The sequence below is a fragment of the Budorcas taxicolor genome, chromosome 5 (genome assembly GCF_023091745.1).
Source record: "Budorcas taxicolor isolate Tak-1 chromosome 5, Takin1.1, whole genome shotgun sequence".
Lineage (NCBI taxonomy): Eukaryota > Metazoa > Chordata > Mammalia > Artiodactyla > Bovidae > Budorcas > Budorcas taxicolor.
In genome coordinates, this window is record NC_068914.1 from 12,950,900 (window position 1) to 12,964,695 (window position 13,796).

The 13,796-nt window shown below is 42.4% G+C and overlaps 1 protein-coding gene across 3 annotated transcripts in view; it reads left to right on the forward strand.

Moving 5' to 3' along the window:
* The window catches only part of KCNMA1 (potassium calcium-activated channel subfamily M alpha 1), a 763,502-nt gene that overhangs the window by 585,796 nt on the left and 163,910 nt on the right, over positions 1-13,796 (forward strand). For all 3 annotated transcript variants that reach the window (XM_052640358.1, XM_052640359.1, XM_052640360.1), the window contains exon 15: positions 1,431-1,540. In XM_052640358.1, the coding sequence (XP_052496318.1) occupies positions 1,431-1,540 (110 nt within the window). The remainder of the gene's footprint in view (positions 1-1,430; positions 1,541-13,796) is intronic.

Here is a 13,796-nt window from a genome sequence, read left to right on the forward strand (position 1 = left end):
AGAGACATTTAAATGAAGTTGGGATTGAGACCTTTCTGAAACTACATTTAACTTTTAGTGATATTCAAGTTAGGGTTGGAAAAATTTACTTTTTCCCCAAAGCAAAAATAGATACATTGTTTTGTGTTATACATAATGCTTATTGAAAAAGCCTTCAGACTATACAGAAATCTATATATTTCTGTATTTCATAGTCATTCTATGTCTCAAAGATAACAACTGTTACTGTTTTGGTATAGAGCTTTCTGTATTTTTCTATGGCTTTACAAACATTTAGTTAATTATAGGATATTTTAAAAATAGAATCAGACTATATATGCTATTTAGTAATGTGTCTTTTAATGTAATTTTCTCTGTGAAAAAACTTTCATCATAATTTTTAATTGCTTCCCTGTATCCAATGATATAAACTTACCATTTGTGGTTTCTGATTTTTCACAGATAGAAAGATATTCTTATACATATGTATGTGTATACTTATATACTTTTTTTTTGCTCTGAATACTTAAATTGGAATTGTGTAAAAAGAGTATTGTGCTCCAAAATCACTGCAGATGGTGACTATAGCCATGAAACTAAAAGATGCTTGCTCCTTGGAAGGAAAGCTATGACAAACCTAGACAGTGTATTAAAAAATAGAGATATCACTTTACCAACAAAGGTCCATATAGTCAAAGCTATGGTTTTTCCAGTAGTCACGTATGGATGTGAGAGTTGGACCATAAAGAAGGCTGAGTGCCAAAGAACTGATGCTTTTGAATTGTGGTGCTGGAGAAGGTTCTTGAGAGTCCCTTGGACTGCAAGGAGATCAAACCGGTCAGTCCTAAAGGAAGTCAACCCTGAATATTCACTGGAAGGACTAATGCTGAAGCTTCAGTACTTTGGCCACCTAATGTGAAGAGCTGACTCACTGGAAAAGACCCTGATGCTGGGAAAGATTGAGGGCAGAAGGAGAAGGGGGCAACAGAGGATAAAATGGTTGGATGGCATTGCCGACTCAATGGACCTGAGTTTGAGCAAACTCCAGGAGAAAGTGAAAAACAGGGAAGCTTGGAGAGCTGCAGTTCATGAGGTTGCAAGAGTTGGACGTGACTTAGTGACTAAACAATAACAAAAAAGAGTATGCACTTTTGTAAATTTTGGTAACAATTAAAAATTGCTCTCAAAAAAGTGTACCAATTGTGGTGAGTGCCCTTGCCTCCACATTCTTAGAAATCATACTGGAAGATGTGGTGCTCTAGGGTGGATAGCTAGTCTATGAGTTTAGGGTCATGGAAAGCGTCACGTGGCCCTTTGGTTGTGTTCCTGGTTGTCGAAGCGAGTCACCATTGCCCAACCAATTCATTTGTTTGCCAGATGGGACAACCTGGTTTCCTTTGTACAGTCTATTATCCTATCTTAAACCCTTCTCCTATGTTCTTCTCCCTTAGATTGAGGAAGACACATGGCAGAAATACTACTTGGAAGGAGTCTCAAATGAAATGTACACAGAATATCTCTCCAGTGCCTTCGTGGGTCTGTCCTTCCCTACTGTTTGTGAGTAAGTGACCATTAACCATATGCTCTTTGGCTTTCACGAACATTCATTGCGTCCCTTGCAGGAAAAATATCTCACCTATAGCCAGCACAGTGTGGGCATTGACAATTACTAGTGTCCTGCGCTCAGCCTTCTGCAACGAAGGGGAAAGTTGGTCTTTATATGGCCCCTGCTTTGGGGGTTTCTGCTGACTTTCCTTCCCCCACCCAGTTCTGAGAATCCTAGGCTTGGATCCTTCATATGCACTAAATTATAAACTGCAGTTTTCCCTGCATGTCTTGAATTATGCCCCTGTGATATAGACACTTATATGAAGGGTGGTACGAACCAGTGCCTCTGATTTTACCAGGGCAAGACCAAGTCGTGCTAGCTCCTTGATGAAAGAAATTTTAATTTCTTTCAATCAAGTCAGATCATAAAGACGTTAGAGAAGCTGCTGGTCAAAGTGCTCTCAGTATTTGCTGAGGGAACGTGGAGCCAAATGTATGCAAAGAGGCTTTTAATAGTCCTGAGCAATTTAGCCCCAAGATGGACATCTGCCACATTCTAATAAAAAGCCTCCGTGTCTCCTTCTACTGGCTCTACAGGAGGGATTTGAGCAAGGGGTAGCCCTAGCCTGCATGACCCCTTAAAGTAGAACAGGTGATCATTTAAGGGCTATGATGTCAGGAGCTCCAGGTGTCCCAGACCTCAAGAAGCTTTCACCAGGACAATGGCTCAGATTCCCCACCTGAAAGCTCAGATGTTGGACAGAATTCAAACAGATGCTTTGTCCCCATGAAAACACAGACTGGGAATGCTGCAACATGCAGCCCCATCCTTTGACACTGTAGCAAAGACTTTAGTAAACTCAGTCTCGCTGATAAAAACTGTGATGAAACAGGAAAATCTGGGAACTCATTGGGCTGAGGAAGAAGAGATTCCTTTGTGTTGTCTGCATGCCTGCAAACCAAAGCCACCTTCTGAAAAAGACGACCTGAGGACAGTCCTGGGGACTCGGGCTCCTCACAGCTTTCTGTTCTCTGCACAGCAGAGAGGGGCCAGAACACCCCCTAGCTTGGTGTTTACCTGTCAGTGGCTTCCATCAGTGAGCACAGCAGGTGCACCCTGCCTGTCCCCGGGCCCAGACCCTGAGCAATCCAAAATCGTTTGACTGTTTACTGAGATTTCTCACCCTGTCTCAATGCGGAAGTTTAAATGCTAAATGGACTGGAAAAGCGAATAGGTAATTGATTCCGAAGGAGTTATTTTCTGAAAATGGATGCCCTATTGTAACTCCCATGTGTTCCTTTCTTTGAGAGCTATTTCTCATTCTGCTGTAGAAAGGAGTTAACCATTCAGAGGCACTGGGTCCTGGAGCCCTGAGGTGGTCCCAGGGGGTTTTCTCTACCTTGGAACATGGACTGCCTAGGATAGAAAGCCCAGGAGGATTCAGGACTTGTATTAGAAACTGGTTCTATGAAAAGGCAGTTGAAGCCTCCTATGTCTAATGTAGGGTTGGTCTGAGCACACAGCAGACCTGCCGGGGCCTGGAGTCCCCTGTGGCACTGGGGACCTGACGGGGCACTATGCGAAGCCCTTTCTTTGGCTCTTGAGCCTCCCTGACTTGACTGGTGTCACCCTGAGTGCTCCCTTGGAAGTCCATTCATCTGTGTCCCCCAACGCCGCCCCCCTCCCCAGCCCCCTGCTTTTCGACTGCTTCTCATTTTTGCTTCTGGGAACTGAGGCAGTTCATTTTAACAGTGTTAACCTGGGGGGTGAAGAGTGCTCTGTCTGGAAGTTCCAGCTGGGCTATCTCTGGGGTCAGCTTGACTCACATATTTGTCCTACACAGTGTTTACTTTCTTCAAACTTGGTCGCCAGTGTTTCAAAGAAATGGTTTTTCACATAAAAGCTAGATTAACAACCTCTTTTGAGAATTTGATAAACCAACGTGGGACCTGCATTTCTACGGAGGCCTAAGTAGCTCCAGTTCACTGTAAGGAGGGGTTTAGTGAAGGATCATTCCCTCCCTGATGTCTTAAACTGGCCAAATTTGCATTTACATTGGGGCCTGGCCTCCTCCGTGGGTGAGCTAGCCCACTCTGACATAGTGGGTGTGTGAAACTTCTCTGCCCGCTGGAGCCAGCTCAAGAACTGGACACCAGTCTGTAAATATTCCCCTTGATTGATTTTCATGTTGACAACATGTTCTGAGAAGGAGAAAATCTTTCAGACATACCTTGTTGTCAGAGAATTTAGTATTTGCTTGGTACAGCTTCTAGAACACAAAAAAAAAAAAAAGTGATGAAAAACTTGTGAGTGAGAATATGCTCAACTTACTGCTATTATTCCTTTAACACAATGACACAACAGAGGCAGAAATAATCAATAAAGAAAGGACATTTAATGAGATTTAGGAACATCCCAAAACATTGAAGCTCTCCTCAAGCATTTGATTATCTGGAGGCTTAATTATCTGTGTTTTCTACTTTAAATTAAAGAAAAGCCATAACTCAAAGTTACCAGCAGTTTAATGATAAGACTCTTCAATTCAGGTTAATTAAAGCACAGCTGTAATTAGAGTGTGGGGCTGTATATCACTGGGCTGGCGCATAAGTATTTTCATTACAGTAAGAATTGGCTATTCAATTTCAAGATGACATAAAGGATGCCAAAATATATTTTCAGCTGGTTCATGTAAAAGAAAAAGAATTGGGGAATATTCCGGGTATAATAAAACACAGATAAAATATACAGATTTTCAGAGCAGTTTCTGTAATTATGCACGGCATTAAAACAATATGCAGCCAATAACGTCTTGAAGCATGAAAAGAAATAAATTTGCTCTTCCCCTGGGCTGGCAGAGTGCCCCCTTGCAGGGTAGGATCACCACACCGGAAAGCTTGGAGTTTTCTCAGAAGCTGGGAGAGTCATGCAGTGAAAAGATAAAGAGGCAGGATTAATAGGTGAAATTTGAGGTCATTCCCCAAGAGCACAGAATGTGGAAAGAAGAGAGCAAAGGCAGGAGGCCCCCGAGGTTAACTCTTTTAAGCATTTCAAGCGGAGTGATGCTTTCTCCGGCTCAGGAGAGACCTGCATGAGCCATTGGCCTCCACGTGCGCATCACCAGAAGTCACAGCTTTGTTCCAAAAACAATAATTTAGACAAAATGCAGTATCATTTCTAAATATAAATATCATTTACATTTTCTCAATGAATCTTCACCACAATCCTGTGACCTTTCTGTGAATATCACCATCCCTGGTTTGTAAAGGAGGACAGTGAGACTCAGATGTTGGTGTTCCCTTCCAAAGACACTTAGCAGACAAATAACAGAGCCAGGCCTCTAATACTGGGGCCTTACACAATTGAGAACAGCTTGGAGGAGCTGCTAGCTGAAGGCTAGCTAATTAAGACTCTCCTGGGGAGCTTGTTTAACAGAGAGATTTCTAGACTCCATCTCTAGATTTTTATATCTGGGATAAGCCTCCCAAATCTGCATTTGTTTTGCAAGTAAGTCAGGTGATTCTGATCCAAAGTCTGATGACTCAAAACCCCTATAGACCCCACTCCTCCACACACAGGCTGAAATAACCTCTTATTTCCACTTCAGTCCCTGGGTTGGGAAGATTTCCTGGAGCAGGAAATGGCTACCCACTCCAGTATTCTTGCCTGGAAAATCCCATGGATAGAGGAGCCTGGTGGGCTATAGTTCACTGGGACACAAGAGTCAGACACAACTTAGAGACTAAACTACCCCACTCTGGGCTTAGCTATTGGGATGTTTTTCTCTGATTTTAGCCAAATCATAGAATTGTAGGTGGGCCACATCTTATAAGCTAATGTTAAGATTTGTGTCTTTGTGGCAGCTTCCTTGCCATCTCTCCTTTTCATGAAAGGGTATTCTGCAATCTCTATGGACATTAGAAGTGAGTCTAGCCACTACCATGCCAGGCAACCTGCGGCTGCTCTCCCCACTCTGCACCTAATCCAAATCAGAATAGGAAAAAGGCGTGGGGGTACTGAGCCCTTTAATGCTCTCTGTCCACTGGGGATCATAAAGCAGTTTCAGATAAGCACCAAATGCAGAGAAAGACAATTTAGGATACAGCTGGCTAGATACCTCTTCACCTTGAGGGCATCATGGTGGCCGTTCCCAGAATACCCTTAACATGTTCCTTTTAAGGACCAGCAACTCCTGAACATCTGCCCTTGGTTTTTGCATGGCTGGCTTTCCCCTGGGTCTGTGTGGGAATAAGATCAAGGCAGAGGAGTTTGGGGATCTGAAGGAGAGGGTGCCATCCACTGGTCTCCAAACACCAGAAAACAAGCTGCTCCATTTCCCCTCATATCCCTCATCTTCTTCAGCAAGGGACTGTGGAGGGTGCAGATGGCCAGGGCCAGCCAAGCCTACAGGAAGCCAGGGGCTAGGGTATGAGGCTATGTTTGCACCCCGGGGTCCTGTTTTTGAGTAGTTTGAATAGTAGGGTGCTGTGTGATATCATGAAGTGTGAGCTGTGGAGTTGCAAGGGTCACACCCCCAGATCAACGACTTGCTGGATATGTGATTTGGACAAGATGTTTGATTTCTGCCTATCCTTCTCTTGATAGTTACCAACTGCCTGACCTTAGATGGTCCGATGCCTGACTATCTCTGAAATCAAAATGATGGGACTTTTCTCAGTACCAGATAATGTCCTTTTCCCCTCTTCTGCTGCCTCCTTGCCACCATCCTTCTATTTTGGCCCACTGAATAGACTGTAAGCACAAAGAAAGAAAGAAATATATCCTGGCATTTCCAAGTTTTGTTTACTCTATTGTTTAGAAAATTCTACCATCAGTCACCAGCCAGTTAATCAGCTAGATATTTAATTATCTTGGGATATTTTTGCCGGTGTGTAGGCATGATACTGTCTCTAGAAGAATCTGCAATTAGATTTGATTAAATATATGCTCATTGGAGAAGGAAATGGCAACCCACTCCAGTATTCTTGCCTGGAGAATCCCATGGACGGAGGAGCTTGGTGGGCTACACTCCACGGGTCGCAAAGAGTCAGACACGACTGAGCAACTTCACTTCACTTTCACTGTGCTCATTAAAGGGCATCCCAGGTGGCGCTAGTGGTAAAGAACCTGCCTACCAATACAGGAGATGTAAGAGATGCAGGTTTGACCCCTGGGTTGGTAATATCCCCTGGGGGAGGGAATGGCAACCCACGCCAGTACTCTTGCCTGGAGAATCCCATGGACAGAGGAGCCATAGGTTGCAAGGAGTCTGGCATGACTGAAGAGATTTAGCATGCATGCATACTCGTTAAAAGATTAATACCAATACTTTCAAATGCCAGGGAAAGGATTTTGTTTCCCTACAGCGACTGCCTTCTAAAAGTTGGCAGTCTGGCCAAAGGAAGCAATACCCATCCTCAGAAAGAGATGAGTACACCCATTGAGGAGTGTTTGATGAGTGCTCACAACCAGGCATCAGAGACTGAGAGCTACAAGGACAGGGAGGTCCCTGTAGGCTGGAGGTGCAGAAGAGGCTTCTTGAAAGAGATGACACTTGAGGTGTGCCTTGTATGGAGGTTGGGTTCAGAGAAGAAATAAAGAGAGGGAAGAGGGAATTCTAAGTGGTAAGGAACCAGGAGGCTGAGAGCCACACAAAACTCTCTCAACACTTAGATATCTGAGATTTTCCAACAAGAACAAATAGGTTTCCCCTTTAGATGGGAGAAGGAGACAAATCCGAGTTCTTCTGGTGTGATGTTTTCATGGAGAAACTGTGATAGTGTTTTTTTTATCATGAGAACTAGCAAATGAGAGGATGCACTCACCCCACCTCCAGGTAGGAAAATGAGGGCAGAGGAGGGAGATGGGGGAAAGAGGAGTGGAGCAAGCCACACGCTCCCAGGTTGGTCCTGCAGGAACACTGTGTGCCAGGTTCCAAAGTTCACGGTGGGCAGATTAGCCAGCCAGTCATCCCCTGTGAAATGTAACACTCCTCACTAGCAAAATATAAATGCTTAATTGATGCTTAATTGTATCCGGTTTTACAGCTCAGAAGGGTTAGGACAAAGGATGTGTTTAAAATACTGCGTGTCTCTTTGTGTCCCCCTGTAGCTGGTGGAACAGTTAAAAATCATATTTGATGTGGAGTATTTCATGCCTGGGTGACTTGAGGAACTCTAACCAGATGTTACCTGGAGTTTTGCACTGCAGCCTGGAGGCTTCTATGCTGGTTTAAAACACTGTGAGGGCTGCAGGGTGTAGTTCTCCATTCCCTCATCCACAGGCATTCAGGGACCCTAACACTGAAAGAGTCATGCTCTCATCCTGGGCTGTTTGGCATGGACAGATCTTTCCAGGGAAGCCACTTGAGGAAACTTAAATTTAAGACTGCCTAGAGAAAGCTAGGAAAGATATGCGCATCTGAATGCATAGTTCCAAAGAACTGCAAGGACAGATCAGAAAGCCTTCCTAAGTGAACAATGCAAAGAAATAGAGGAAAACAATAGAATGGAAAAGAATAGAGATCTCTTCAAGAAAATAGAGATACCAAGGGAACATTTCATTCAAAGATGGGCACAAAAAAAGAACAGAAATGATATGGATCTAACAGAAGCAGAAGATTTTGAGAAGAAGTGGTGAGAATATACAGAAGAACTATACAAAAAAAAAAAAAAAAATCCTAATTACCCAGGTAACCATGATGGTGTAATTACTCACCTAGAGGCAGACATCTTGGAGTGCGAAGTCAAATGCAAAGCTAGTGGAGATGATAAAATTCCAGCTGAGCTATTTCAAATCCTAAAAGATGATGCTGTTAAAGTACTGCACTCAATATGGGCCAGCAAATTTGGAAAACTCGGCAGTGGCCACAGGACTGGAAAAGGTCAGTTTTCATTCCAGTCCCAAAGAAGGGCAGTGCCAAAGAATGTTCAGACTATCACACAATTGCACTCATTTCACATGCTAGCAAAGTAATGCTCAAAATTCTCCAAGCCAGGCTTCAGTAGTCTGTGATCTGAGGAATTCCAGATGTTCAAGCTGGATTTAGAAAAGGGAGAGGAACCAGAGATCAAATTGCCAACATCTGTTGGATCATAGGGAAAGCAAGAGAATTCCAGAAAAACATCTGCTTCATTGACTACAGTAAAGCCTTTGACTATGTGGATCACAAAAACCTGTGTGTGGAAAATTCTTAAAGAGATGGGAATATCAGACCACCTTACCTACCTCCTGAGAAATCTGTATGCAGGTCAAGAAGCAACAGATAATATCAGACATGAAACAATGGGCTGGTTCCATTTTGGGAAATGAGTATGTCAAGGTTCATGTTGTCACCCTGCTTATTTAACTTATACGCAGAGTACATCATGTGAAATGTTGGTCTGGATGAAGCACAAGCTGGAGTCAAGATTGCCTGGAGAAATATCAACAACCTCAGATATGCAAATGACACCACTCTTACGGCAGAAAGCGAAAAAGAATAAAGAGGCTCTTGATGAAAGTGAAAAAGGAGAGTGAAAAAGTCGGCTTAAAATTCAACATTCAAAAAACGAAGATCACGGCATTTGGTCCCATCACTTCATGGCAAATAGATGGGGAAAAAATGGAAACAGTGACAGGCTTTATTTTCTTGGACTCCAAAAATCACTGCAGATGGTGACTGCAACCATGAAATTAAAAGCTGCTTGCTCCTTGGAAGGAAAGTTATGACCAACCTAGACAGCATATTAAAAAGCAGAGACATTACCGACAAAGGTCCATGTAGTCAAAGTTATGGTTTTTCCAGTAGTCATATATGTGTGTGAGAGTTGGATCATAAAGAAAACTGAGTGCTGAAGAATTGATGCTTTTAAACTGTGGTGTTGGAGAAGACTCTTGAGAGTCCCTTGGACTGCAAGGAGATCAAACCAGTCAATCCTAAAGGAAGTCAATCCTGAATATTCATTGGAGGGACTGATACTGAATCTGATGCTCCAATGTTTTGGCCACTTGAAGCTAAGAGCCGACTCATTGGAAAAAGCCCTGATGCTGGGAAAGATTGAAGGCAGGAGGAGAAGGGGATGACAGAGGATGAAATGGTTGCATAGCATCACAGACTCAATGGACATGAGTTTGAGCAAGCTCTAAGAGTTGGTGAAAGACAGGGCAGCCTGCAGTCTATGGGGTCTCAGAGTTGGACACGACTGAGTGACTCAACAACAACAAAGAGAAAGCTGGAACTTCCCTGATGGCTCAGACAGTAAAGGATATGCCTGCAATGCAGGAAACATGGGTTCGATCCCTGAATCAGGAAGATCCTCTGGAGAAGGGAATGCCTACCCACCCCAGTATTCTTGTCTGGAGAATTCCATGGGCAGAGGAGACTGGCGGGGTACAGTCAGTGGGGTTGCAAAGAGCCAGAGATGACTGAGCTATTCATACATACTTTTTTTTTTAGAGGAAGCTGGGTCTCTTGCCCAGTGAAAGCTACAGTTAGTTTAACTTGAGTTCTGTGAAATCATTAGAGATTTGAACATGGAACAGAAAGAAGTCAGTAGGCTCTATTGTTATGTGATAGATTTATTTAGCCAGGCTGCAGAAATGAACATTTTGTGAGAATTTATGGAGAAGCTCAAGTTTCATCTTTAAAAAATATTTTTCCTTGAAGAACCAGCCCTATTCATTCAATTATCTGAGGGTATTATAATTAGGACTGAGCACATAATGACAGGAATGCAACATTGATGATTATTTCTACTACAGGGACTCAGAAACTGACTAGCAATCCTTCAACATGTGAATAAACCAGTGACCACAAAATCTATTAAGACTCTTAAAAGCTACAGAAGCAACGACAAGTCTAGAATTCTCTACAGGACAGGTTAGGAAGGCAGTCCACCAGAAAATGCCTGGACTTGACTTGATGCTGGATGCACATAAGAAACACACAGTTTATGTTTTATATTTCTGATGAATAATACTAGCAAAGCTTTCTTTAAAAATGCACTTACTGATGCTTTCTGAAAATGCACTTACTGATTTTTAGGCAGATGTTAAATGCCCACATGGAAGAATATAATTATATTTACATTCAAGTGTCCTAGGTGTGCAGTGGAAATATTGTGAGTTTGGGTATGTTTGAAGGTGGGTATTCTAAAGCCTCCCCACTCCATCTTTATCAAAGCTACTGGGAAATCTGAACAACATTTTTCATGAGCATTTTAAATCACTTCCATTTTCCTGGTACTGAGTCTCACAAATCCCACTGGTTCAAACCTTCTTTAACTAGCTGTTTTCATTTTGAGAGCTTATCATTTTAAATCAGAGCTCCTAAATGTGCATCTCTCTTTTTTCTCTTCGTTTTCGCCCCTAGATCCTAAAGATCTGGTTTCCCATTGCATAGTGTTCACAGCCTCATCTACTCTGATTACATGTGTCAGCCTGACATTCCCAGGGTGCCCCTGGACAACTGAAGAGAGGCCTGGCGCATCAGGGTGGAGCTAGGTTTGGAGGGCATAGTGAAAGCTGCCTCTTCTGTCCTTGCCCCGTCACTCCTGGGTGAATCATCTTCAGTAGCCCCAGACAACATCTTTGCATACCCTCCCTGAACACATTAGAAAGGATCAATTCTACAACAGGTTTCTATGCTGAATTCATACAAGCAAGCAGTCTTCTAGTCAAGGGGGCTGATTTAATAGCAAGAACAATTTATTTCCCTCTGGGTAGGTGGAAACAGTTGGACTCTAATTCTTAAGAGCCTTTGTTCAGGAACATCTGGGTTGAAACTACTGTAGTTAACAGATGATGTTGGCAGTTAAAATAAAAAAAAGGCTTTGTATAATGTTGTCAAATTTGGTAGACCTCTACTTAATAATTATCAAGAAAGCAATCTAACTTGTTATTACAACAGTTTTATTGCAGATTGCTGGTTTAAGACCTTTTTGTGACAAGTAGTGCTTTTTTTTTCCCCTTGAAAAAAGAATTCATTTTGATTCCCCTGTAATTATTTTTGCAACCACTGGCAACTTCCTGCCTTGAACATATTGGGACATTTTATTTTAGAAAACAAGAATTAAATTCTTGCTATCTTATGGGTGATTTCATCTTGTATATCTCAATGCGGAAGCTTCCTGGCTTCCTTCTTGTTCTTTCCCTCACACTAAGCCTCCTTTCTCTTCCCACCCCAGGTCTGTATATGCTCAAGCCGTAAGAATGACTCTGAAGATTAGATAAGCAAAGCCTATTTTGCTTTACAAAACAATGGTGTCAAATGATGCAAGTAAATATTTAATTTTAGGACATCAATTCTAAGTAGTCCAAAGGCACATCTTTTGTAACAGGATCTGTGGGGGTTTCCAAGGAGAAATCACTGTCTGTACCTTAGAATTGTGCTTACCTCAAGTCACAGCAGATTGAAGGCAAACATTAGATTCCAAGAGCATATTTCTGTTGTTAATTCCTTCTATACCTTTCTTTTCCTGTCTGCTTCTAACCCACAGGTTAGAAGGCATCTTGTTTCACGATTCTAGACTCACTTCTAATCCTTTTCTGTCTAGTTCACCACTTTATCTGTTGTGGATCATTCCAGCAGCTCATGAGATTTTGGTTCCTATTGTTTCATACATTTGTTTAATCAGCATTTACTGAAAGCGTACTCTTTGCACTTTGAAGAATGCCAGAGAGACAAAGCATATGTCGTACACTGAAGAATCTCAGTCTGAGGACAGAGAGACAAGTAAACACATATGACCACACCCCACCCACTCTGTTTACTCACCTTGATTTGCCCTTCCTCCTGGACCCCAACAGAGGTTATGCCCTGACTTTCACCAGTTTTATGTGGCAGGAACTAATGAAAAACTGTCATTTTAAACAGGGAAAGATGTAGTTCTGTTTCCAGTGTAAATTGTAAATTACTCAAGATTTGTAGAACCAGAGATCAAATTGCCAACATTTGTTGGATCATGGAGAAAGCAAGGGAGTTCCAGAAAAACATCTGCATTTGCTTTATTGACTATACTTCAGCGTGTGGCTATGTGGATCACAACAAACTGGGGAAAATTCTTAAAGAGATGGGGGTATCAGACCATCTTACCTGTCTCCTGAGAAACCTGTATGCAAGTCAAGAAGCAACAGTTAGAACTGAACACGGAACAATGGACTGGTTCCAAATTGAGAAAGGAATATGTCAAGGCTCTATATTGTCACTCTACTTATTTAACATCTATGCAGAGTACATCATGCAAAATGCCAGGCTGGATGAATCATAAGCTGGAATCAAAATTTCCAGGAAAAATATCACAGTTTTATATATGCAGATGATACCATTCTAACGGCAGAAATAAAGAGGCGTTAAAGACCCTCTTCATGAGGGTGAAAAAAGAGAGTTAAAAAGTTGGCTTAAAACTCAACATTCAAAAAACTAAGATCATGGCATCCAGTTCCATCACTTCATGGCAAATAGAAGGGAGAAAAGTGGAAGCAGTGATATTTTATTTTCTTGAACTCCAAAATCACTGTGGACAGTCACTACAGCCTTGAAATTAAAAGATACTTGCTCCTTAGAAGGAAAGCTATGACAAACTTAGACAGCGTATTGAAAAGCAGAGACATTACTTTGTGACAAAGGTCCATATAGTCAAAGCTGTGGTTTTTCCAGTAGTCACGTACAGATGTGAGAGTTGGGATCATCATGAAGACTGAATGCCAGAGTACTGATACTTTCATATTATGTACTGAAGAAGACTCTTGAGAGTCCCCTAGACTGCAAAGAGATCAAATCAGTCAATCCTAAGGGAAATGAACCCTAAGTATTCATTGGCAGGACTATTACTGAAGCTGAACCGCCAACTCTGGCCACGTGATGCAAAGAGCCAACTTATGGGAAAAGACCCTGATGCTGGGAAAGATTGAAGGCAAAAGAAGAGGGCAGCAGATGATGAGGTGGTTAGATAGCATCACTGACTCAATAAATATGAATTTGAGAAAATTCCGGGAGACAGGAGAGGACAGAGGAGCCTGGCATGCTGCAGTTCATGGGGCCGCAAAGTCAGACATGACTGAGCGACTGAACAGCTACAATGTCTATAGGGGACAGACAGCAACAGACAGTTAGAAAGAGGAGGTCTGGGGCCTTAGGGAATGATGGGGACTGTGGCACATTGGAAAGCACATGTCCTGTCCAGAGGGGTAAGTGCTTTGAAAGTCCAGTCCCTTTTAGCCGTATGGAATGCAGCTCTAATATGGCCGATCTGATTTTCAAGGAAAACTGAAAGCTAGCTTTTATATGAAG